Below are 23499 nucleotides of genomic sequence, written 5' to 3'. Positions count from 1 at the left end.
TCTTTTTTTTACTCGAACGGTTTTAGTAAATACTGTATTTTTTCTCCGTGGAGACATCCGGGGGCTATCGAATATGCCTAAGCGGAAGACGTAAAAAGGCTCACAAGCAGCGATTGCGCCAGAAAGAGATTCGAAGCGGCGCTTCGATGCGTTCTCTAGCCGATCACCCATCGAACTGTGTCATGGTAAGCGCGAATAGTCGCGAACTCGAAGAGAAAACGGCGCTATTACGCCTCTTCTTCTCCGTAGGAATGCGATTCCTGTTCCAAGTAGGCCTAGAACTTCGATCAAGTGCGAAAATGTAGTTTGGATAAACGCAGGCATCAGAAAAATCGCGCATTCTGCTATTTCTGCTCGAAAGTCCAGCGTTTTGTAGTCTGTGCCGAATGCGGTGAGCCGATTAGATTACCCCGACCCCTATATTTAAATCGATATACACCAAATGATAGGTAAAAGTAAGTGCATGTCAAAAACTGGCGATTGTCTAGTAAAGCATCCGTCGGGATCAGCCACCGGAAATGGCTCTAGTGGTAAGAAGGAATTAATTAATTAAAAATTATTTAATCAAATCAATTAATTAATCGATTAATTAAAAATTAATTAATTAATTGGGTAATTCTTCAAGGAAGCCATATGTGATTTTTGCGAGGCGTGGGTTTGTCACAGTCGAAAGTGTCTATTGACGCACGCGTGCCAATGCCCATTGACGGACGTCATTTGCGCCGAATGGGAGAGAGGAGTGTGGGATCACGGTGGGGAAGGGATAGTGGGAGAAATCGTATTTATTGAGAATGCATTTATTTTGAAGGCGGTCGCGTGTTCGATTGCGCCTACTGCGGCGTCTGTCTATGTGAAGACGACCAGTTTGAGCATCAGTCCAGCTGTCAGTACTTAGATGCCGAAACGACGAAATGTGAGAAAAACGAAGAGTCAATAAATGACAGCGAAAAATCTATATTTTTCTTTTTCTTAGGTTCTTCGTGTAATCGTCTCGGTCAGTACACGTGTCTTAAATGCAAAGTACATCGGAGGAAAAAGACAAAGGAAGGTCTTCTCGTTTTGATGTCTCCGTCTTTAGACTTTCTTTTGCGAGGATCACGTTCGATGCAAGGGTTTCAAGTACACGCGCGGACAAGTGCTGCCGTGTCCGAAATGCGGCAATCCGACGAAGGAGACGTCAGATCTTTGCCTATCAAGTAAGACGATATTCTTATTTCAGTCACATCGTCCAATGTGTCGTTTAGCCAAGATGCATAAGTACGGGCGCCAGTCACAGGCCAGAGAAACGAGCGACTACAGCTACGAAGAGGCCGCTGCTTCGGAAACGGCGACAGGCTACAGTTGGGAAAGAGAGTCATACAGCGGAGAGGAAGAAGAGGAAAGCGAAGAGGCGGAGGAAGACGACGAAGATGACAATGCGGAAGAGATTAAAAGTGAGTCGTAGTACAGTCGTTTTATTGTCTTATATCGAAAAGTAGAAACGCGTCCTTATGTATCCGTTTTGTCATCCAGTATGTAGGAGAGCCCGGCTTCCAGAGCCCAGCTGATTTCAACGGCATTAGTTTTGTTTTTCAACTAAAAGAGAACTCAAATGACATATTAGAGATCATGATCTTCCTTTCTGAGACTCTCAGACGAAGAAGATCCGTTAATTTCTGGATTGAGACTTCGGGGATAATATACACGTCCGCTTTTCGCTCGGCCAAATAAAATCCACATTCATGACGCTGCCGTGTTCTTTGACACGAACATTCGTCGCCCGAAAGTCCCCGTGAATTTACTCTTCTTCGTGGGAGGGCGTTTGCTGTTGGCCCAATGAATCACTACCGGTGCAAACTCCTCGGCGATCGATTCGTCGGACGAACACGAGCTGATCATAAACGACTTTCTTGGCACAGTCGTCTACGTTTGGCTATCATTAATTACCTAGCTTATATAGACAACTTGAACAATCCCAGTAGGTTTCATTATACGAGCCCACGATGTCCGAGTTTCAATTCAGGACCTGCTATATCTCAATGGGAAGGACCCCTTGTCTCAATGAGGGTCCGATGGGAATCCCCTTATGTTTCAATGGGGATTTCTCTATTTCTCAATCGGGGACCGGCCTTATCTCAATATGAAAGGGACCGGACCCGCTATCTCGTCTCAATCGGGGACTCGCACGGGGGGGTCTCAGAGTTTCCATAAATACCTCCTTTTTTTTGCGACCTGGTCAGTATACGTACACCTACGAAGAAGAGATCATCATGAAGAGATCAAGAGAAGCAGCGAAGAGCAGGTAATGGTAGTATATCTAAATAAACAGCAGGACTTAATTTCAAGTGTTTGGGGGGACTCATATGGCTATCAATCATTAATTGTCTAGTAGCGACAAGGCAGACAGCGACGAAGATTCGGGAGAGTTTAACGGAATCTCATCCGACGAAGAAAGCGACTGGGAGTGAGTAGGGTTTGGCGTCCGATTCTCGAGAACGAAACGATTTATTTTGTAGCGAAGAAGAAGAAGAACGCCTTTATCAATGCGTGGAAAACGGAGATTCGCGAAATGTGAAAGAAATTCTTTCACGTGGAAAAGTCGATTTGAGTCGAGTGTACAGAGATAAAGAATTGATTTGTGGAGAAGATCAGATAAGGGTGGTGATTTTTTACATACTGTATACGGAATGTTGAATGAGATTTGTAGGGCTTCAGGTGGACGTTGATACATGTTGCAGTGTTGAAAAGAGAAAACGAGATTTTGAAGGAATTGATTAGACGAGAGCTGACAATCAATGATCGGAATTGCTTTATTAAGAACAGCACATCACATTGTTATTTTGGGGGGGTGAAGGTGAGATTGCTTCAAGTCTTTCTTGCACAACTGCTTGAAATATTGACTCAGGTGGATCTTACACCTCTGATGCTGGCTTGTGTTATTGGTGACGAATCTGCCGTGGAATTTCTTCTAGCGAATGGAGCAAGGATTTCACATGATACACCAGTAATATACAGTGTCATTGGTGTATCACACAACTTTTGAGAAGATTATCATGTTTAGAGTGGAGACACAGCCTTGAAGTTGGCATTTGCAAATGGACGGATTCAGATAGCAAAAAGATTAATGAAGGAAGCAAATGCTTATGAAGATGAACGGGATGACGGAAAAGAAAGAAGATTTATTTATTTATTTATTTATTAACTTTATGAATTGCCTACCTTATAGGCTCCTCTCTTTTTCTACGCTTGTGCTGGCGGGCTAAAAATGGTCGAATTTTGGCTTAAAGAAATGAAGAACGAGCAAAGAAAAAGTGATCAACTCAATCCAAACTACAGAGGAAAGGTTTGTCACAAAAAATAATGAAAGTGCGCAAATGCAAGAGTTCAAGTCTTTTTACGCTTCTTTAGTTTGGACGAACAGCAATTCACTGGGCTACTGACGGTGTACAAATTGACGTTGTTGATTGGCTGGTTAAAAGAGGATTTGAGCTTTCAAAAACAGATGTAAGCGGCTGATTTTAACTTTCTGTTCTAAAATATTTGTAGAATTTCAATTGGAACGTGTTTCATTTCTTGGCTCAATCAAATCAAAAAGAAGAGAGTGATCGACTTGATTTCTTAGCCCTGCTAGTCAAAAGATTACCTTGCGCAAAGATACTAGTTGAAGAGAAGGCTTCTTTTCTATGGGTAGGATTTTTCGTACCTGATGATGTCTCTATCTTATCTTGGCATGTGTGTAGCGCGAATGGACACCATTATCTTTGGCTTGTCGTTCGAAGAATTTCGGATTTGCAAGAAAGTTATTAGAGTTGGATGTCCAGCAAGTTTTTGATAGTAACGAAAGTTCATTTTGTGTAAAGCCGTTTTAGATTGGAAGCACTTTGTTGCTGAAAGTGATTGAGAATGGAGACCCGGATATTGCAAAAGCCATTGCGGAGCTGAAAATTGAATTTTCTGGATTGGCGCTTCTTCAACATGTATTGCGGCAATGGCTGTACTTTTCTGTTTAGTCTGTGTGATCTTCTTGTCGCAGGAAATCAAAAGCAATAAAGAGAGAGAAGTGTTTGATTCCTTTGTTGCTGAAGGACTTCTTGTTGGTACAACGCCTGGTGTTTTTCACTGGGCTGCCCGGTATGGCTCTGCATTTTCTCTCAATTATCTATTTCGTCATGGGATGAATCTGGAGGACAAGGATGAGGTGATGCGTCACACGCAATCAAGCTTTTGTTTTTGCTAATGAAAAGTTTTAGGAGGGACATACACCAATCATGCGGTGCTCAAATCTGGAAAATTTGCAATGGTTTGTGCAGCACAATGCAAATTACCAAGTAGTCGATAAGGTAGATTATCTTCCTAAACATAAGCATATTTGGGCGATTCTAATGTTTCAGAAAGGAAACTCGTTGCTGCATCTTTATGGAAGGGATATAGCATATATTTCATCGTCAGTAAGGACATCTGTTCTTCAATATTTGCTGAATCTCGGTCTATCACTCGAGGCTGAAAATGATGTAAGCTGACATCAAAGAAAAACGGCATCGGTTTATGATTTTGTAATCAGGATGAAATGAAACCTCACGAGACAGCTGACGGCGAAGGGCAAATGCTTCTACAAGCCAAATATGTAAGCTCTTGCGTTTTGCTTGTTTCACATTTTTAATACTTCTTACAAAATATTTTTAGGAGCAAATGTTATCATTCCGGCTTGACAGCGAGCGAGTTCAGCCAGAATGCGTTCAAACGTGTCTCATCGGCGAACCGATGGCGGGCAAAACGACACTCACAAATTCTCTGTGTGGCACCACACCGCCGTCGGACGAGAGCCAATCAGACGAACTCGATCGAACGGCCGGCGTCGATGTTCACAACAAGCAAGTGGACGGGGTGGGACTGATGTCCATCTGGGACTTTGGCGGTCAGTACCCGTTCCGCGTCGCCCACGCTATTCTTTTTCGCTTTGCTTTGACCATGTTCATGTGCGTCGTCAACCTAGACGATGGAAATGGCAAAAAGCGGGCAATGAAAGAAGTGATATCGGAAGTGAGACGATGGCTTGCTTTTTTGAAGTCGGCTAGAAAATTAATCGTCTCCGGCATCACGATTATTGTCGTTGGGAACAAGAGAACGGGAGTCAATCCCGATGATAGCATTAAGCCATCGGGCGCATTTCGAATTCACGTCACAAGTCTTGTTAAAGAGTTTGAGGGAATCTTCTGTTTGGGCGGCGTTGTCGAAGTGGACTGCAAGAAGGCACAGTCGCAAGCTATGAAATCGTTTCGCTGCGAACTGAAGAGAATCAGGGACGAACTTATTCAGGTATAGATAGCTCAAGTTCTTGCCTTTACGAACTGCTACACGGCTTTTGTCGTAGAGAGCGGATCCTGTTCCCAAAGTGTGCGAGAATTGCAGATCGCTCATTTTAAACCGTTCTGTCACAGAGGACAAATTACTGAACTTGAAAGAATTTCGACGAGCTATTGAAGAGCGTCTTAGTCGACCCCTCATCAAAGACTTTCCAGTTGAATTATTGGCCCAAAATCTTCACGACTCGGGAACTGTAAGCTATTATGTCTAGGTTCTTGATTAGCGCCAAAACTTGCATTTTTGCAGATTCTGTACTTCCGCACTCTTGACCAAATTTATGTACAGCCGTCCGTTTTGGTAACCAATCTTCTGGGGCCGATCCTCTCCGATCCCGACGAGTTCTACATCAGCGCCGTCAACAGCGACACAGGCCGAGTGAATCGAGAGGACATAAAAGTAGCACTCGAGTTATTTCAAGTAAAGCAATCGGAACGAAATCGTCCGTGTGTGTCGTTCGCCGTAGATGATGCAATTCCAGTGATGGTCACTCTTGATCTTATTTGCAAAATTGAAGGTAAAGACGGTCCTCACTCCTATCACGTTCCTTGCCTAATTAAAGAATCGAAACCGGCTCGTGTGTGGGAGAAGAGAGACGACATGGTCGTCTACCGCGGTCGCCGCTACCGAGTTTGCCAGCCTAAGACGGATGTCATTCCACCGCCGCTTTTTCCCGTTTTTCAAAGTCGCTGCGCCGCCATTGCGGGATATCGCATGATTCTGTGGAAAAACGGCTTCAAACTTGAGGCCTCCGGTCAAAGTCATTTGGTCGAATGTCTCGTCGAAATAACGAATGAAAACGATGCTGTCGACGTGATCGTGCGCTGCTCGAAAGGAGGCGAATGCTTCGCAAAGGCTATGCTCAAAGACGTGAAGCGCACCGTCGAGTCGGTTCGAAGCGATAAAGCCAATGGTACTTCAATGGAATGGTGCTATTTGGACAGCAACGATCTTCAGAATCACAGTTCGGAGGTGGCCGTGTACGAAAGGGTCGACGTCGCGCAATCAATCAAGGACAGCGCTGTAATTGTAAAAGCCAGAAAAGTTCGCGATGGCACGTATCCTCACATTCGAATTAGCTCTCTTCGCTTTCCTCGCCGCATTCGAGACGGAGATCCGGAGCACGGAGCCGGTTTCCCCGCCGACGACGACGTCGTTTGCAGAGATCTGATTGTGGCGATTTGTTCGGGAGCGAGCTCGAAATGGGAAGAGATCTGCTGTTTCCTGTTGTCGGCGGAAACCGTGGAGGAAATACGGCGAGGAAACCATAGCAACAAAGTGAGCCTTCAACGAGCGTTGGAGAAATGGATGGCGGAAACGGAGCAACCTCTGGTGAAAAAGGTGTTGCTTGCATGTACAGAGTCATGTATAAGCAAGAGAGTCATCCAAGAGAAGTACAAAAAAGTGACGTCACCATACTCGTAGAAATGCGTACAGAATATGAAAACGCACGTTTCTGTCTAGGTAGACGTAACGTTTACGTAACCGTGTTTTGCTTCTATTTTTCTACTATTTTTCTAACTTTGATAGATCGCAATGCTGTTTTTTCATAATCTCTTATCATCCAACTTGAACGGTTTTAGTTTAATCATTCTTGCAATTCTCTCCGCCTTATATCTGGTGCCATAGCGTCCGTCCACATCCGGGCTATCAATCTATTCGAATTCCTAAGGTCGCTCGAGAAAAGGCCGACAAGCAGCGTTTGCGGCAGAAAGAGATTAGAAGCGGCGCTTTGACGCGTTCTCTAGCCGATCATTCGTCGAACTGGGTCATGGTAGTACTGTAGGCGCAAATGATCGTGAAGTTGGGTGAATTCGTTGGCCGAGGTCGTTTGCGCCGAATGCGAAAGAGGAGTGTGGGATCATGGTGGGTTAAGTTCAGTGAGGGAGAGGAGGGAGAAATCGTCTTTATTGAGAATATTGAAGGTGGTCGCGTCTGCCCGTGCGAAGGCGATCAGTACAGTACTTAGATGCAGAAACGACGAAATGTGAGAAGCGAAGAGTACATAGGGGCAAAGCGAGATCTGTTTTCCTAGGTTCTTCGTGCAATCGTCTCGGTCGTCAGTACACGCGTGGGGGAAAACAGAGAAGAGGAAGGCTCTCTCATTTCGATGCCTTGTCGTTCTCCTTTGCAGTTGATGCGCTAGGCAGTGCTCCTGCCAATACGTCATCCTATTTCAATGTCAAACTCGGAGGGGAAGCCTATTCGATTCCGTTTCCTTGGAGATTAATTCTCACCTACGTTGCCATGCGTTTTGTACAAGGAGCAGGTAAACGCAACGCGATCTCGCGGACTTTTCTAATCTCCGTTCGTTGAACAATATAGGATCCACGGGAGTTCTGAACAGTCTGAGAAGTCTGACGTGGATTTCAGTTCAGCAGTATACGAGTCAAACAGTTCAAGTCGACCTATTCAAGCATCTTCACAAGTGAGGATAGAATCTTGGGAGTGGGCTCGTAGTCAGTGGTATATGTTCCATAGCTTGTCTCTTCGATGGCACTTGGGTCGGAAAACGGGCGAAGTTCTGCGCGTAATGGATCGCGGCACGCAGAGCATAAACAATTTATTGACGTGAGTTCGTTTAGTTAGAAACGTAGACTATGATTTTTTCAATTAATTAATTAATTAATTAAGATATGTGCTGTTTAATATCGCTCCTACAATCGTCGACATTGCCATTTCTATTGTCTACTTCATCGTCGCCTTCAATTTATGGTTTGGTCTGATCGTCTTTGTGACTATGACTCTGTATTTGGGTGAGTAGTGTACTAGCAATGTAAGGAATCATTAATTTCTATTGAATTCTTTCTAGTTGCTACGATTGTTATAACCGAATGGCGCACACGACACAGGCGAGGCACGAATCAATTAGACAACGAGACGCGACAGAAAGCGGTCGACTCTCTTCTAAATTTTGAAACGGTATACACATTGTTAATTAACTAATACTTTGCGACGAGCCGACCATCTTTCCTTCAAAGGTGAAATACTACAACGCTGAAAATTACGAAGTGAATCGTTTTCAGAAGTCTCTTCTCGAATACCAGGCACAAGAAATCGTCTTTTGAGTTTTTAAGCGTTTTTTTTGATGTTTTCTTCAGGTTCACGAACGAAAGTCGTTGGCTTCTTTGGTTGTTCTCAACTCGATGCAAAATTTAATTATTACCGTTGGTTTATTGGCTGGGTGTCTACTGTGTGCTAAGGAGGTTTCAGATGGAGCTCGAACGGTTCATATATTCATTATTCCGCCATGTGTAACTTCTTATTTTCATATTTTTAGGTGGGAGACTTTGTTCTTTTTATTACGTACGTCCTTCAGCTCTATCAACCGCTCAATTGGTTTGGAACCTACTATAGGTTCGTCACGTCTCTTATGTATCGAACTACTCACTCGTCATTTCGTTTGTTTTAGAATGATACAGCCGCAAGTGAAAAGAGAAACAAGTCATGGAAAAGGCACACAGCCAACGGGGTGGACAATGAATATAGTTGAAGAGTTTCTTAGACGAACCACGTACGGCCCAAACGGAGTCAATGACGATGCGCCTTGTGTTCCTTGACGACGGTGGGGCCCGGTGAAAGCCATGTGACGGGTGACGCGATCTACTCCTAGCTCTAGTGCACATTCGATTGCGAGTACTGTACTGACGCATTCGGTATTCGCTTGGCGGCTTCCTATGTAACTGCCGTAACAGGAAAAGCCGTCTCTACGATAGACTGATTCCGTTCAGAGATAGCAGAAAACCCGGAGACCATAACGGTACGACAATCGTTTCTAAAACAGCCATCCTGATTAGAGCTGTTGAAAGCGGAGAGCGCGCAAGAACCGTGACAACAGAGATCTCTGGTGCCAAGACTCGCGAGCGTTGCGTGCGCACACAGGTAACACGTGACAGACAATTTATACTATCTAAAAAAACGATTCGATACAATAATCTTCTACAATTCAAATATACACCACAATGTCAGACACAGGAGAAGACAATTTGACAACTGTCCGCCAGCTTCTTACTGCTCCTCCTCTAGCTTTGCTCTGATCTGTGCTTTGATGGATGCACAGAAGAACCAATCGTGAACTTCTGCTAGCTTATCTCCTGGCGAAGCAGGCCAGACAATCTTGCCATTCAGATGCTTGGGATAATGTCGCTTCGTAGCGCTGCTGGAAGACCAATCAAAATCTATCATACGAATTTCACCTTCTTCGCTGACGAGAATATTTGATGGACGAAAATCCCCGTGCACGTGCTTGTTCGCGTGAAGAATATTCAAAGCACGCTGCAGATTTGATATCACGTTTCCAGCCGGAATCCTATCATCGCAATTCAGCCAATCGTTCAGAGTGGACCACTCGACCATCTCCATCACAACATAGCGCGTCGGGCGACCGAAATGTATCGATCCTTCATGAAGATATTGTGGAGCCAAGTTAGCTGATGCCATCGATTTATGTACATCGCCGCCATACTGACCATCGTGGCCTGCAGAAAGCATACACTATGAGTATCAAATACTGTAGACCAGAGCAACTACTTACCAAAAACAAATTTGATAGCGAATTCTCTATCCGTGTGCGACGATATTTCGCATTCGAACGCTCTTCCCGAAACGTCTAGAGGGGTAGAACAAGATAAACCTTCATAATGGCTGTCGCTCAGACGGAAGCTAAAGATTTTTCTATTTAAAAAAGTATTATAGTAGCCTCTTCGATTTTCAAACCTGTCAGGAGCAAACTCTGGGTTGTGGATAAGGGGCATTTGATAGTCATGCTTTTTCCATTCTTCCACTAGTTGTAACACTCCTCCGCGAAGGCGTTGAAGGAATGTTATGATATCTGCATTGCTCCTTTCACTCTCCAGCGGTTTGGCGACGAATGCTATTTCGGACTGAAGGGTGTTCCCGTTGAAAGTAATAAAACCGTGCATGGTCACTCGCTTTGGCTCCACCTCGAGAGCAAGACACGGAAAACTTCCGGATCGTACTCCCAGGTGCTCTTTTCGCAATATTTCATAGTGCCTAATAGAAAAATTCCATTCTGTCTCTTGTGACATCAATCACTTTCTCACCTATGGAGCTCATACCGACCAGAGTCACTTGCATCAGTCTCACTTTTTCTTTCCATCAAGAGAACTGGATAAAGGGTTCCGCTGACATTAAGAAGAAGTGCAGTGTCAGTTTTGTTCTTTCGTCTTGCATCCACTTTTTTTCCATCCCCTCTTGTTCGACGTATGCCAAACTGGGGCTCAATCATCAGTGGTGATGATTGAAACAAGCCATTAAGGCAGGCGGAAAAAAAAGCGCTGTGCCCATCTTCTTGTGACCAAGCGCCGTCCTTGAACTTTTTCACAAGATCGTCTGTAATTCGTTCAAACGTATCTTCTTCTCCTGCGCCGATTCGCTGAAAAAGCGTGTAAAAAATTGAAGCATCTAATTGATTTTCTTCTGCATTCAAGATCTTCTTCCTTATTGCAGGATCATTAGCAGCTTCAGATCCGCTGCACGTCTATAAAAAAGAGATTTGCAGCTTTGTGTGCTTCCTATAATCACTTTATATACCTTGTAATCAGCTTTCTTTTTCGACTACAGAAATATAAGAATAAAAAAATCAAACACGATCCCTTAGTTTACCTTCTTCGGTGGTGGTTCGGCACTTGCCCTAGATTCCGGACGGGAATCCGAAGACGCGGAGGATAGAGACATTTCGGGAGAGACATGCCTTTCCATGTTGACGTAATCATGACATGGCGATTCTAAAAAAATTAATCATGTTAGACCGATTACTAGAAAAGAGCTAGTGCCCGTATTACCCACAAAAACTGAGACCAATTGCGACACAGCAAATTTCGCTGAACGCTTGCTTGTTACCACGCAAAAGTAATAGCCAGCGATGGATTGAGATCGGTTCAAAACCAAATCAGAATTGTGGGATTTAGAAATAGGACTTTGGATGGCACTGCTTTTAGCGGGTCGAAAGTACCACTGGTACGTCACGTCTGCTTCGCTGGCGCGGCAAGATAATCGAAAACCACGATTTCGTGGTAACGCAGTAAGGCACGGTTCGACGGCGATCCGTGGTGGGACCCGATCGACAGGAGCCTCCGTCATTCCTTAACAGCAAATGTACGGATAACAATGCGAGAAGACGGACGCGCGTGTGAGAACCTACTGTACGCAAGGAGAGACGAGAAAAACGCCGCGGTAATCGGTTGCGCAGATGGTCCAGGTGCAAGGTATCTAGAGCGCGTTATCTAAGCCGGGTTTACGAGGTTTACGCATCGATGACGCAACAAGAGCTGCGCAAGGAGACGCCCGCCCAGAGAGTCTCCCCAGAACGCACCCTTGACATGTTTTGCTTAATCAAAGAATCAAACCGGCCCGGGTGTGGGAGAAGAGAGACGACATGGTCGTCTACCGCGGTCGCCGCTACCGAGTTTCTCACCCCCAGACGGATGTCATTCCACGGATACTAGAGGATCTCCTCTAGTATCCGTGGTCATTCCACCGCCGCTTTTTCCCGTTCTTCAAAGTCGCTGCGCCGCCATTTCGGGATATCGCATTATTCTGTGGAAAGACGGCTTCAAACTTGAGGCCTCCGGTCACAGCCGTTTGGTCGAATGAAAGCGATGCCGTCGATGTGATCGTGCGCTGTTCGAAAGGAGGCGAATGCGTCGCAAAGGATACGCTCGAAGATGTGAAACGCACTGTCGAGTCGGTTCGAGGCGATAAAGCGAATGGCACTCCAATGGAATGGTGCTATTTGGACAGCGACGATCTTGAGAATCTCAGTTCGGGGGTGGCCGTGTACGAAAGGGACGACGTCAAGTCGTGCAAGAGCGGCACCGCAATTGTAAAAGCCAGAAGAGTTCGCGATGCCACGTTTCCTTGCATTCAAATTATCCGTCTTCGTCTTCCTCGCCGCATCCGAGTCGGAGAGCCGGAGCACGGAGGCCGTTTTCCCGCCCCCGACGACGTCGTGTGCAAAGATCTGATTGCGGCGATTTGTTCGGGAGCGAGCTCGAAATGGGAAGAGATCTGTTGCTTCCTCTTGTCGGCGGAAGCCGTGACGGAAATACGGCGAGGGAACCATAGCAACAAAGTGAGCCTTGCACTAGCGTTGGAGAAATGGAAGACGGAAACGGAGCAGCCTCTGGTGTATAAGGTGTTGGGTGCCTGTACGGAGTCATCTATAAGCGAGAGAGTCATCCAAGAGAAGTACAAAAAAGTGATGTCATCACATCGAGTTGAAGCACCAGCAGAGGTGAACGCGGTTGGCATTGAAGCGAAAACTTCTTACGTTGCAGCTCCAGAATTACAGTTCAAAGACGAAAACGTTGAAGACAAACACCTTATTGCGGTGTATTTGAAAATCAAGTCCTTCTGGAGGCGTGTGGCCCGTCAGCTTGGTCTCTCGAAGACGGAGATTGACTCGTGTTCGCGTTCTCACCCCGAAGAAGACGAACAGTGCTATGCAATGCTACAGAAATGGATAACAAAGCAAAAGGGTGAAAGTAAGGTGTGGGACCTTGCTAGAGCCATTTACGAGTCAGAACTGGAAGACGTTGTGAAGGAAGTCTATGGGGAGAGAATACTACACTCTATTCGTTGTGACCTGTATGGCGAGGAAGCCTTTGAGCCTGAGGCGAAAAAACTAAAGAATTAGGTAAGGCCTAGTGTGCAAAGTAAAAGCCACACACGTAAAACATCATGTAGTATGCGGGCACTTAGTCATTATCCAATAACGAAACGAAACATCGTCACTATTACTTTTAATCCGGACGTTGCGTGAGTTGTCAGTAGAAATGATGCGTACAAGGTATGAAAACGTACGTGGTAGGTACACTTAGTGTAGTAATTACACAACCGTTTTTCTGCTGTTTTTTAAATTTATTTTTATGGTAATTCACTCTGTAGTGTTTTTTTGTCGTCCAATTTGTTTGTTCTTAAGTGGACATCCGGGCTATCGATCGAACATGCCTAAACGTAAGACGGGTGCTCGAAAAAAGGCCCACAAGCAGCGATTGCGCCAGAAAGGAATTCGAAGCGGGGCTCTGACGCGTTCTCTAGCCGATCACCCATCGAACTGTGTCATGGTAAGCGCGAATGATCGCGAACTCGAAGAGAAACGGCGCCATTACGCCTCTTCTTCTCCGTAGGAATGCGATTCCTGTTCCAAGTAGGCCTAGAACTTCGATCGAGTGCGAAAATGTAGTTTGGATAAACGCAGGCATCAGAAAAATCGCGCATTCTGCTATTTCTGCTCGAAAGTCCAGCGTTTTGTAGTCTGTGCCGAATGCGGTGAGCCGATTACCCCGACCCCTGTATTTAAATCGATATACGCCAAATGATAGGTAAAAATAAGTGCATGTCAAAAACTGGCGATTGCCTAGTAAAACATCCATCGGGATCAGCCACCGGAATGGCTCTAGTGGTGAGAAGAAATTAATTAAAAATTAATTAATTAATTAATTAATTGGTTAATTCTTCAAGGGAGCTATATGTGATTTTTGCGAGGCGTGGGTTTGTCACAGTCGAAAGTGTCTATCGACGCACGCGTGCCAATGCCCGTTGACCGACGTCGTTTGCGCCGAATGCGAGAGAGGAGTGTGGGATCACGGTGGGGAAGGGGGAGCTAGTGGAGGAATTGACTTTTATTGTGAGAATATTTTTTTGAAGGCGGTCGCGTGTTTGATTGCGCCTACTGCGGCGTCTGCCTGTGCGAAGACGACCAGTTCGAGCATCAGTCCAGCTGTCAATACTTAGATGCCGAAACGACGAAATGTGAGAAACGAAGAATAAATAACAGAGAGAGATCATTTCTTTTTTCTTTTTAGGTTCTTCATGCAATCGTCTCGGACAGTACACGTGTCTTAAATGCAAAGTACGCGGAGAAAAAAGACAAGAAGGTCCTGATGTCTCTGTCTTTAGACTTGCTTTTGCGAGGATCACGTTCGACGCAAGGGTTTCAAGTACACGCGCGGACAAGTGCTGCCGTGTCCGAAATGCGGCAATCCGACTAAGGAGACATCTGATCTTTGCCTATCGAGTAAGACGATATTCTTATCTAAGTCACATCGTCCTATGTGTCGTTTAGCCAAGATGCATAAGTACGGGCGACAGTCACAGGCCAGAGAAACGAGCGACTACAGCTACGAAGAGGCCGCTGCTTCCGAAACGGCGACAGGCTACAGTTGGGAAAGAGAGTCATACAGCGGAGAGGAAGAAGAGGAAAGCAGCGAGGAAGAGACGGAGGAAGACGACGAAGATGACGACGACGACGACGACGCGGAAGAGATTAATAAAAGTGAGTCATAGCACGGTCGTTTTATTATCTCATAATCGGAAAGTAGAAACGCGTCCTTTATGCATCCGTTTTGTCGTCCAGTACGTGAGAGAGCGCGGCTCCCAGAGCCCAGCTGATTTCAACGGCATTAATTTTGTTTTTCAACTAAAAAAACCCCAAATGACGTCTCCCTTCCCCCGCCCCCGAAATAGCAGGCTCCTTACGATTAATTTTTGAGATTTTCCAAAGCCGAACCCGTGCTGCAGTAGAGACGTAATGTAGCTCATGTCGAGGCAGGCGAACGGCTTAGCACACGCGGAAACACAGCCCGCTTCACACTCTAAAAGGCAGATACATATATTTTTGTACATGTACATACTCGATTAAGAGGTACTGTACCTCCGCTTGATTGCTCCTCGAATTTCTCCACGGTTATCGTTCCACCAATCGAACGACCTAAGCAATCAAATGAGATAGAGTAAACGTACGAGTTACTTTAGCGTACCTATGAGCTGAGCGTCGATAGCTCGGTCATAAAAATACGAAAAGGCGAACATAGTCTGTTCAGGCGCAATTGAGATTTTCTCTAATAAGCGTTATTAAATAATTAATCCAAATGCGTTTGAAAAATCATTACCTGATCTTTGCCCAAATAAGGCGTTATTAATTTTCGTATAACACGCGCGTCCAGACGACGGTTTAGCGTCGCCGCCTCTGAGCTCGAAGGCGCGCTGCATGTACTCCCACGGTCCCGTCGATCCCTTCGGGAGACACGGACTCGTAACGACGCGATCGGATAAATCTATATCGGTCGCATCCAAAATCGATACTCTCGCCTTCATCAAACCCAATCCCAAATAACTAGACAAGACGCCTATTTGTATAACAAAATTAGCGCCGATCTATATCCACCTACCTCTGTATAAATAAACTATAGCGCTTGTTGAATATTTCGAGGTGCTTGTTCGCTTCGATAGTGGAGTTCTGAGAGAAGAATTAAAATTGGTGTTATTTTTTGTGTCTGTGCGTACGTCATCTAGGGCTACAGCGATTTGAACTGAGCCCCCTCCGAGGTCGAGTATACCGGCCGTTCGGGAACTGTCCTTTCCCAAAGAACCTAGGTGAAATGATGTGAATATTAGAGGAAAAGTTCATGTCGTACGTACCTCGGAGAAAATTAACACTAAGCCAGGCAAATAATCCTGTAATAAAATCATATTTGATTTGAGTTCAGAATTTCTCCCCCTATGTACGTACCCTCCGACTCTCCGTCGAGAATTGCAACGGCTCCTTTCACTCGTCGAAACGGCGAAGCGTTGATAACGACTTCGACCTTTAGGGGGGGAAAAAAACGCGGGTGACGCCCCAATGCAATATTCATTAGTTCGCATACCTCTCGCAGTAAGGCAGACGAAACGTTGTCGGACAATAGCCTCAGTCCAGCCGTGGCTCTCAGAATAACGGGCGTTTGCGCGTGATACTCTTCCGGTACGAAATTTTGAGCCAAACGCAGAAGAGGCACAATAGACGCCGCACCCTAAAAATTTAATTAATACGTATTTATGAAACGGGATGTGGAAGTGTAGATAGAAAATATTTTTTCTATCCACGGTGGAAGTGAAAGCGAACCTCTTTCGGATCTTTCGCATAGCTAGACAATCCCGGTTCGATTTTTTCGAACATCTCCGCTTCGAGCGCGAACGGCTTCCTTCCTGTATTTATACATTGTATCTACGATCGGATTTTTAGTTTTTCGCGCCCTTTCGCTTCCTTACCGTCGTCGCCCGATCGCGCGCGAGCGAAGTCGAAGCAGTGAACGCGCGTTCCCGTGCTTCCCGCGTCGAAAACGACGACGAATCGGCGCGCGCGACCTTGGCTCGTCGTCGCGACGCTCTCGTTTCGAAATACGTAGCCGCTCGTTCGTCGATTGATGAGAAATTGCGGCGGTATCGTCGCGCGGCACGCTTCGTCGCGACATTCGACGATTTGGAGGCCCAACGGATCGTAGGAGAGGAGAAGGAAGAGCGAGAGGGCGACTGTCGTGCCGATCATAGCGACGGCGAATCGGCGTTGCCCAGTTCGTCGTAGCATAGCCACGAATGTTGGAATTAGGCCCGTTTGGGCGACTCTATCGTAGTAGGGATGCTTATTTAGGGTTGAAAGGGAGGTGACGTCAGAGGACATATCCGGCTACGCCCCTCGTACAGGATGTGACGTCAGAAGCGCCTATTGAAAATACTTGCTAAAGTACATCGTCATCTATCATATAATCAAATGGTATTTTTAGGTTGACTACTGGTCCATAGGCACTCAACCATGTGACAACGTAGCTACGGTAAAGAAAAGATGACAGGGAGCTTCGTTGTGGTATTTTCTTACTTGTCTGATTGTGGCTTGGATATTTTTGACATGAGGGTGGCCGTGTGACAGGGGTGAATAGAGAAGTAAGGTCGTGATAGAACAGGGTGTTCCTAAGAAGAAAACTTTGACTAATAAATATTCTATAATAATCAATACCGTTTGGGTTATAAATGCCCACGGATTTCCTTGCTGATATGATGACGGTACCGTTTTCCAGACATCGGCAAGAGAAAGGAGTTGGCCTGCTTTGAAGCAAACGTCACTTTAAGTGCTGTTGCTGATCACATCACGTCTTACTGTCATGTGCGATATTAAAATATAGGACAGGTACTTCGTATGTTGTACTATACACCACGTGATAATCTGCACGAGTGAGATCACCGCTACTCTCAGGCAAGGCTGACATGTCGGTCTGAAAAATATTGGAAATTTTTTAATGATCCAATTTCCTATATCAATATATACTGGTTCGTCATTCACTTCTGCAGATTCGTCGCAAGTTGAGCATTGCACGACTTTTTTCGCGAGATAGCATCGTTCTGTGTTCTACTTTTGAGCAAAAATCTAAATTTTTCTTTTCTTTGATAATTCGCTCTCACGTAATCGCGTTCGAGCGTCCAAGAATCACCGATTCGGTCGGATATTCGAACTAGGCGACGTATAATCGCTTCGAAGCGAGAGTACGGAAGAGTCATACAGTAAGCGTGACGTGTAGGACTTACGGGACTTGAGCGACGGCGCATCCGTCAACTTCGAGTTTTCTTTTTCGCGTTTCTTTTACGAGTTGCAGGTCAACGAGGCTTTCGTTGTCGCTGTGCGAGCGAGCGGAGTCGTTTTATCACGAAGCAACGTCGTCCCGTCGTTCAGATGACGCGAAAAAGCGATCGATGTCGAAAGGGGGCCCCCTTTCGATCTTCTCGAGCGAATTCGGTCTCGCGCGCTTCGGATTGCATTCGGACGGTCACATAGGAATAGGAAGAACGTTCGGCGTAGAGTGAGGTACGGTAAGTCTCCAATTGTAGGTCTCGTTGAAATGCAAGTAGCTAAAATCGATAAATCAATGGAATGATGCCTATCATCATCCTATGGAGCTACTGTATGTTAGTTCAATTGATCATAAAATAGGCAATGTACCTTTTCTTTTTCTCAAGAGCTGCTGTTATAGTCTAAACGTTGTCTTCCTTCGTATGTCCTACTCAGTTATAGAACGGGTTGTTCTTAGTTATTTCAATTGTATATAGTTCATGGTTGAAAATTGCCCCAAAGCCAGTAACGGCTAAAAATGACTTCCAAACCTCTTCTTTGTTCACGGAAGAGATCACTGTTGAAATCTTGTTTGCTGTTGAAAATGGCTCCCAAACCATGAACTATAGCGGTCTTTTTTGAGAGAAAACCATGAACAGTTTAAAATGACCGTGAACTGTATAATATGTATAGTTCTCGGTCTTGTTTACCGTAGGTATGAAGCTGTGCGGAGAACTGGTGGCAATGTTCAGGAGCCACTCAATTCCTTGAGATCGCAGGCAGGCTGGACAAAAGCAACGACCTACCTGATGTCAGCTAACTGCTCGGATCAGTGCAGATGGATAAAGTCGTAGTGAAGAAGACAGACGATTATATAGAGTAGTTTCTTTGTGTAGGCAGTGGAGTACTTAGTGCTCACGCGTGTGTGAAATAAAGATATCTATAAGCGGAAGCCTTGTTCTCTTTTTGACCAACTGGTACACCTGACTCACCTGACTCACCTGACGTACAGCTGGCCCCTTACAGCTGCGCCCTGCTGCGCCCACGTATATGATCTTTCTAAATGCCCGGATTAGACGACCACCGCCCCCATTTTCCCAAATTTGAAAAATGGGGGCGGTGGTCGTTTAATCCGGGCATTTATATCCCGGATAAAACGTCATAACTGCCCGGAATAAACGACCCACCGCCCCCATTTTTCAAATTTGGGAAAATGGGGGCGGTGGTCGTCTAATCCGGGCATTTAGAAAGATCATATACGTGGGCGCAGCTGAGCTGTAGTCAGATGAGTCAGGTGTACCAGAGTTCGTCAAGAGAACAAGCTTTCTGCTGATAAATATCTTTATTTCATACACGCGTTAGTACTAACTACTCCACTAGTGCCTACTCAAAAGAAAGTACTCTAAGGTAAAATAAACTGCTCTATATAGACTTTTTCTCTTCACGAAGGCTTTCTCATCCGTGACGTCTGTCATTGCCACCACCTTCTCCGCACAGCTTCATACCTAAACAAGATTTTGAACTGCGACCTCTACTACTTCACAATTCATGGAGGGGTATTGTTTACGGTTTCACCCATGTTGGAAGTCATCTTCAACCATGAACTAAATTAGCTCACGAATTAATTAATTAATTAATTAATTACGGCGGTTTGAGGTTTTGAGACATTTTCAACATTTTGAACCGTAAAAGTTAATTCATTATTTAATAAATTAAATTTCTAATTTTGGGTTTTGAGACATTTCAGCCGGGTCGTTTTGAACTGTAAAATTACTTACTTAATTAAAATTAATTAATTACAACGGTTTGGGTTTTGAGACATTTGCAACCGGGGGGATTTTGAGCCGATCTACTTCATGCTTTTGAGGTCATTTTCAACCGTCAACTGTACGAGCTCAGCTAAAACCGACTTACGATAAACGATTCCCCAAAAGAGGCCCCGGCCCCAGCGAAGTTTTACAGCAGCACGCGGCAAAGCGAAGTTCAGAAAGAACCATAGAGAACGTACAAAAGGTTGAGCGATCGGCGAAACGATAAGATTCATGGGGTGGGCCGGGCCCCTCGCGATTAGGATCCCGCAGGTAAATCAGTCCAAACGTTGCTCACCTCATTTCTTTAGCACGTTAGAAAGAGAATGAACGTCGAAAACAGCTTCTTTTCACGCGCAGTTTCTTCTGGCAACACGAACTAAAGTCACGTGACTAGCGACTAGCCCGTATTGACCACATCCCACTCAAACTAAAAAATATGTTACCAATTAAACAAATACCTTTTGACTTCACCAATGTCTCCAATTGAAGCTGAACTTTCCAGAACCATCTTGACCTTCTAATTCAAAATTCCCCCGTGCTCATATAAAATATTAGCACACATTGTTTTCCTTTTTGCCATCAGAATTCTTAAAAAATTCCACGCTAAGAAAATTTGGGATCATCATGGCTCTCAGCCGCCGAATCCTGTACTCGCCAAAGAGAATATATTGATTATCAGGAACAGTGCAGTCGACACTCAAATCAACTATAGATAAGAGTAAGCTTTCGCTTATCCCTTATCTCGCACGAACTGATTCATGCACGAGTAGAGAAGTTCAACTCTTTCCTCTTCAACAACGTTCATTTCCTAAGAAAAAGAAGAAAATTGATTTTATTTAATAATAGGTGCTCACTTCAATTATTCCCAGTAGAATAACTGCGAAGACTCGGTAATGTTCATCTTCTAATTTCTGAGCGTTTGCGGTTTTCTTTTATTAAAAAATTAAATAATTAAGGTATTTCTTTAATGTATTTATCTAATGTGCGCACACACCTGTTGAATCGGGTTCCAATATCACGTCGCCTTCTTCTACGTCTTCTTCTAAATCGTCCGACCTTTGGCTTTCGTCTTCCTTTACCTTTTGAAGTCTAAAGAAAACATGTGACATCATCATATCTTTATACCTTCTCTCACCTTTTTTTCCGGCTCCAACTGATCTGTAGCTGAACTGGAGATTCGTCAAACTTCGTCAACCGTTCAAAGCGGTCTACGACCAAATAATTAATTAATTGACATTTTTTATTCTGTGTACCTGTTTGTGAGTTTTCTCTTAATTCTGTAATTTTTCCGCGCTGTCTTACTGACGCATTTAGGAAGCCCCTAAGTCCGGCGCAGATTGAGTCGGCGTCGGCTTGCATTTTATAAGAAGTAGAACTTTCGGAGCTTCCGGTAAATCGCATTCTTTATATTTTTGTGCCTTTGCTCAGCTGCATGCTGTAAATGGCATCGCAGACATACACTGCGCTATTAACTATAGTAATTGCTGATATACAGAATCCCTTTTATGAAAGACTGATTAGGAATTTCAATCCATGATATGCACTCCCTTTATTTAGGTAGGCATAGCAGTAGTTGACAACTGTTCAGTTGTAGCAACATTTGGGGGATCCGTTGGGGTTGATACTAAAGGCGGTGTGCTGGCACGTGGTCGCAGTGCTGCTCTTTCCAATTTTCTGACTGGAATGATGCTGCTCCGAAAGCTGCTCCGACGGCGGAAGATCGTGTCGGAATATCCCAAACTAACTCTCAACGCAGCACGTGATTTTGTAAGAAGGTCAAGTTGGTCCCCACTGCATGAGCTGAGTCGAAACTGAAACTCAATGATTCTCGTTCGTTTTACCTGTCCTTTATGAGCTTCTCGATTTCATCGTAGGTCTTGCCGCTTACGCTCACGCCGTTGATTTCCAGAATACGATTGCCTTGGAGAGATAGAAGAAATATGATGACATCAATCGGAAAACCGTGTCGCGGAAGAGCAACAGATTTCAGAGAACGGGTCTCTCCTTGACACGAACGTGAGTCGTCTTACCGATGCCGAGTCCGGCGCAGTCAGCCGGGCCGCGACTTAGCACATCCGTAATGACCGTGCCGTACTCCACCTGCCAATTAATTTATCGATAGAAGGACTTGACTAAGTTGGCTTTTCTCTTACAGCGTCGCCTACGAAGTAGTTCAGCGAGAAGCCGAAGACGCCGTGCGAATTGCGTCGAATGCGAAAGCGTTTCGTTATGAATTCTGTCGTCATCTAAAAGAGTCTTGAATTAGAATATAAGTGAACGTGCGACCGACGTCTCAGAACGTAAATAGACGTCTGTCATATATGCTTCCGCGCGCGCCTTACTTCTCTTTCTCTCGAGAGATCGCGCCCTGCGCCTTTGCGAGAGCGGGAGGTCAATGAACGAATGACAAGTCAAATTCGGTCGGGGGGAAGATCCCAGGGGGAACAGGGGGATCCCCTCCAGTGGCAGCACAGGAACTCTTAGTGACGTCAGGGTCTCTTAATTAATTAGACCACATAGTTTACAATAGTGACAAAAGATTGATCCGTGTGTCACAATACGAATGCAAACGGCTAATAGAAAAAAGCTCTATTATTTATTGGACCAAGCGTAAGCAATTACACCTAGTGCAGAACCAACGCCTTGCTCCTTTCATCTAGCTGATGACTGTTCAGTTGTAGCAACGCTTGGGGGATTTGCAGGGCTTGATACCAAAGGCGGTGTGCTGGCACGTGGTCGCAGTGCTGATCTCTTTAATTCGAGCCGTGAGGTCCGGACTTTAAAAGCGCCTTGTGCCATAGCCGGCGCTGTAGCCTGGGCAATTGAAAAACGGATTATAGGCTAGGTAACCGTGAGAAAGTGTTACACCTGAACAGAGAGAACTCCCCACGTACCTCGTCAGCAACGGCGTCGGCGGAAAACCTATTCGAATCGTTTCGCTGTCGTTTTGAGGAAGACGAACGTTGGAGAGAAGAAGTGAACGAAGGAACTTTCACATCTGCACTTTGCTGTAAAACGGGAACGTGCACCTGAGGGAGGACGACGAGGTCGAGTTCTTCAGGACTGCGAGAAAGAGATGAGCAAAAAGGCGGCAATTCTCGCTCGTTTAGTTAATTAATTAATTAATTAACCTATTCTTTATGAGTTCCGAGATTTCACAAAGAGATTTGCCGCGAACGCTCACGCCGTTCACTTTCTGAACACCATCGCCTTGAAAAAAATGACGTCAGAAAATCAAGAACGGATTTCAGCCAAAACCCCTTGGGTTGTCATCTTACCCACGCTCAGTCCGGCGAAGTCAGCCGGGCCACGAAGGAGCACTGTTGCAATGACTGCCTCACGGACGTAGTCTGGGTACAAGTAGTACAGTATAATCTCATAAGATGGTTTTGGAACGCACTGTGTTTTGATTTTTTCAATCCCTCTCCGAACGTCTCCTAGTTAGAGTCTACCCTTGCCGCGTGCATGCGTTCGTTTTTCTTACCGATCTGCCTTCGTCGACGAAGCATTGGCGCAGCGTGAAGCCGAAGAAATAGACCGAATGGCGTCGAATGCGAACGTGTTTCGTTTTAGGTGCTGCCGCCATCTTGGAAGGTCTAAATTCGCTTTCTAGTCTACGGTTAGCGTAAATAAAGCCGATGCGATCAGTGAACGCACTCCTCACCTCTCCTTTTCTTCGTGTCCTGCGAGAGCGGGAGTCCGGACATGGGAAATCCCCTGAAATCCCCACTGCCATAAAGTTAGATGGACGGACTAGCAAGGAGAAAACGCAGTTGAGCGACGGACGAGGAAGCCTTCGAAACGTTGCAACGCCGTCTGCGCGCGCCTTACCTTTCTTTCTCTCAAGCGATCGCGTCCTGTGCCTCTAGCTGCGAGAGCGGTCAATGAATGACAAAGTCAATCCGGTCGCGGGGAGATCCCAGAAGGATCCCCTCCAATAGCACGTTAGTACCACTTATAAGTAAT

The 23499-nt window shown here is 45.3% G+C and overlaps 6 protein-coding genes and 1 long non-coding RNA gene across 18 annotated transcripts; 3 read left to right on the top strand and 4 right to left on the bottom strand.

The window, feature by feature from the left end:
* Positions 1-52: 52 nt before the first annotated feature.
* LOC136195028 (ATP-binding cassette sub-family B member 6-like) lies at positions 53-9055 on the top strand. 4 transcript variants are annotated; one of them, XM_065984294.1, is made up of 16 exons: positions 53-185; positions 250-269; positions 321-391; positions 450-530; positions 630-752; positions 809-913; positions 7376-7609; positions 7666-7768; positions 7822-7911; positions 7975-8096; positions 8153-8262; positions 8322-8387; positions 8442-8567; positions 8621-8697; positions 8753-8796; positions 8846-9055. In XM_065984294.1, the coding sequence occupies exons 1-16, from the start codon at positions 147-149 to the stop codon at positions 8917-8919; spliced, it is 1485 nt and encodes a 494-aa protein (XP_065840366.1). In that variant the 5' UTR covers positions 53-146; the 3' UTR covers positions 8920-9055. The 4 variants fall into 4 exon arrangements, with proteins under 4 accessions (XP_065840366.1, XP_065840365.1, XP_065840367.1 ...); XM_065984293.1 differs by having other exon boundaries at positions 8753-9055; XM_065984295.1 differs by lacking the exons at positions 53-185; positions 250-269 and having other exon boundaries at positions 626-752; positions 8753-9055.
* LOC136195026 (death-associated protein kinase 1-like) lies at positions 3526-6928 on the top strand. The gene is made up of 10 exons (XM_065984291.1): positions 3526-3666; positions 3720-3799; positions 3849-3956; positions 4013-4177; positions 4230-4319; positions 4371-4490; positions 4541-4603; positions 4663-5295; positions 5351-5536; positions 5590-6928. The coding sequence occupies exons 1-10, from the start codon at positions 3663-3665 to the stop codon at positions 6763-6765; spliced, it is 2625 nt and encodes an 874-aa protein (XP_065840363.1). The 5' UTR covers positions 3526-3662; the 3' UTR covers positions 6766-6928.
* A 170-nt stretch (positions 9056-9225) lies between the features above and the next one.
* On the bottom strand, positions 9226-11567 carry LOC136195027 (uncharacterized). The gene is made up of 8 exons (XM_065984292.1): positions 11504-11567; positions 11145-11444; positions 10966-11087; positions 10894-10917; positions 10404-10840; positions 10057-10353; positions 9875-10002; positions 9226-9818 (listed from the first exon to the last, which is right to left on the bottom strand). The coding sequence occupies exons 2-8, from the start codon at positions 11440-11442 to the stop codon at positions 9349-9351; spliced, it is 1776 nt and encodes a 591-aa protein (XP_065840364.1). The 5' UTR covers positions 11443-11444; positions 11504-11567; the 3' UTR covers positions 9226-9348.
* A 1415-nt stretch (positions 11568-12982) lies between these two features.
* Positions 12983-17131, top strand: LOC136194344 (zinc finger protein 330 homolog). Of its 4 annotated transcripts, XR_010671618.1 has the most exons (12): positions 13094-13150; positions 13283-13427; positions 13491-13510; positions 13562-13632; positions 13686-13765; positions 13825-13951; positions 14011-14115; positions 14169-14215; positions 14263-14380; positions 14429-16718; positions 16772-16864; positions 16924-17131. XR_010671618.1 is itself a non-coding variant. In XM_065983432.1 (11 exons), the coding sequence occupies exons 2-11, from the start codon at positions 13137-13139 to the stop codon at positions 14647-14649; spliced, it is 948 nt and encodes a 315-aa protein (XP_065839504.1). In that variant the 5' UTR covers positions 12983-12997; positions 13048-13136; the 3' UTR covers positions 14650-17131. The 4 variants fall into 4 exon arrangements, 1 of the variants encoding a protein (XP_065839504.1); XM_065983432.1 differs by adding an exon at positions 12983-12997 and having other exon boundaries at positions 13048-13150; positions 14429-17131; XR_010671616.1 differs by having other exon boundaries at positions 16772-17131.
* LOC136194343 (ectonucleoside triphosphate diphosphohydrolase 5-like) lies at positions 14640-16929 on the bottom strand. The gene is made up of 12 exons (XM_065983431.1): positions 16393-16929; positions 16247-16329; positions 16011-16154; positions 15875-15950; positions 15784-15819; positions 15649-15734; positions 15534-15601; positions 15255-15478; positions 15123-15203; positions 15017-15073; positions 14842-14957; positions 14640-14782 (listed from the first exon to the last, which is right to left on the bottom strand). The coding sequence occupies exons 1-12, from the start codon at positions 16799-16801 to the stop codon at positions 14696-14698; spliced, it is 1467 nt and encodes a 488-aa protein (XP_065839503.1). The 5' UTR covers positions 16802-16929; the 3' UTR covers positions 14640-14695.
* On the bottom strand, positions 17036-17390 carry LOC136194345 (uncharacterized). Its single transcript, XR_010671619.1, has 3 exons — positions 17276-17390; positions 17135-17220; positions 17036-17088 (listed from the first exon to the last, which is right to left on the bottom strand). It is a non-coding gene; the product is annotated as an uncharacterized lncRNA (long non-coding RNA).
* A 1691-nt stretch (positions 17391-19081) lies between these two features.
* LOC136194559 (rho GTPase-activating protein 21-B-like) lies at positions 19082-23470 on the bottom strand. Of its 6 annotated transcripts, none has more exons than XM_065983726.1 (17): positions 23365-23470; positions 23198-23286; positions 23018-23129; positions 22934-22970; positions 22812-22883; positions 22665-22743; positions 22428-22596; positions 21876-22374; positions 21687-21779; positions 21564-21633; positions 21375-21453; positions 20787-21324; positions 20669-20741; positions 20528-20622; positions 20005-20462; positions 19829-19960; positions 19082-19227 (listed from the first exon to the last, which is right to left on the bottom strand). In XM_065983726.1, exons 3-8 carry the CDS (start codon positions 23117-23119, stop codon positions 22186-22188), a joined length of 648 nt encoding a protein of 215 aa, XP_065839798.1. In that variant the 5' UTR covers positions 23120-23129; positions 23198-23286; positions 23365-23470; the 3' UTR covers positions 19082-19227; positions 19829-19960; positions 20005-20462; positions 20528-20622; positions 20669-20741; positions 20787-21324; positions 21375-21453; positions 21564-21633; positions 21687-21779; positions 21876-22185. The 6 variants fall into 6 exon arrangements, with proteins under 6 accessions (XP_065839798.1, XP_065839796.1, XP_065839800.1 ...); XM_065983724.1 differs by having other exon boundaries at positions 19829-20341; positions 20388-20462; XM_065983728.1 differs by having other exon boundaries at positions 19829-20462; positions 21876-22106; positions 22158-22374.
* Positions 23471-23499: the final 29 nt, after the last annotated feature.

The sequence above is a fragment of the Oscarella lobularis genome, chromosome 13 (assembly GCF_947507565.1).
Source record: "Oscarella lobularis chromosome 13, ooOscLobu1.1, whole genome shotgun sequence".
Classification (NCBI taxonomy): domain Eukaryota; kingdom Metazoa; phylum Porifera; class Homoscleromorpha; order Homosclerophorida; family Oscarellidae; genus Oscarella; species Oscarella lobularis.
Note: the sequence above shows the minus strand (reverse complement) of the source record. Positions and strands in the feature narration are given on the sequence as shown.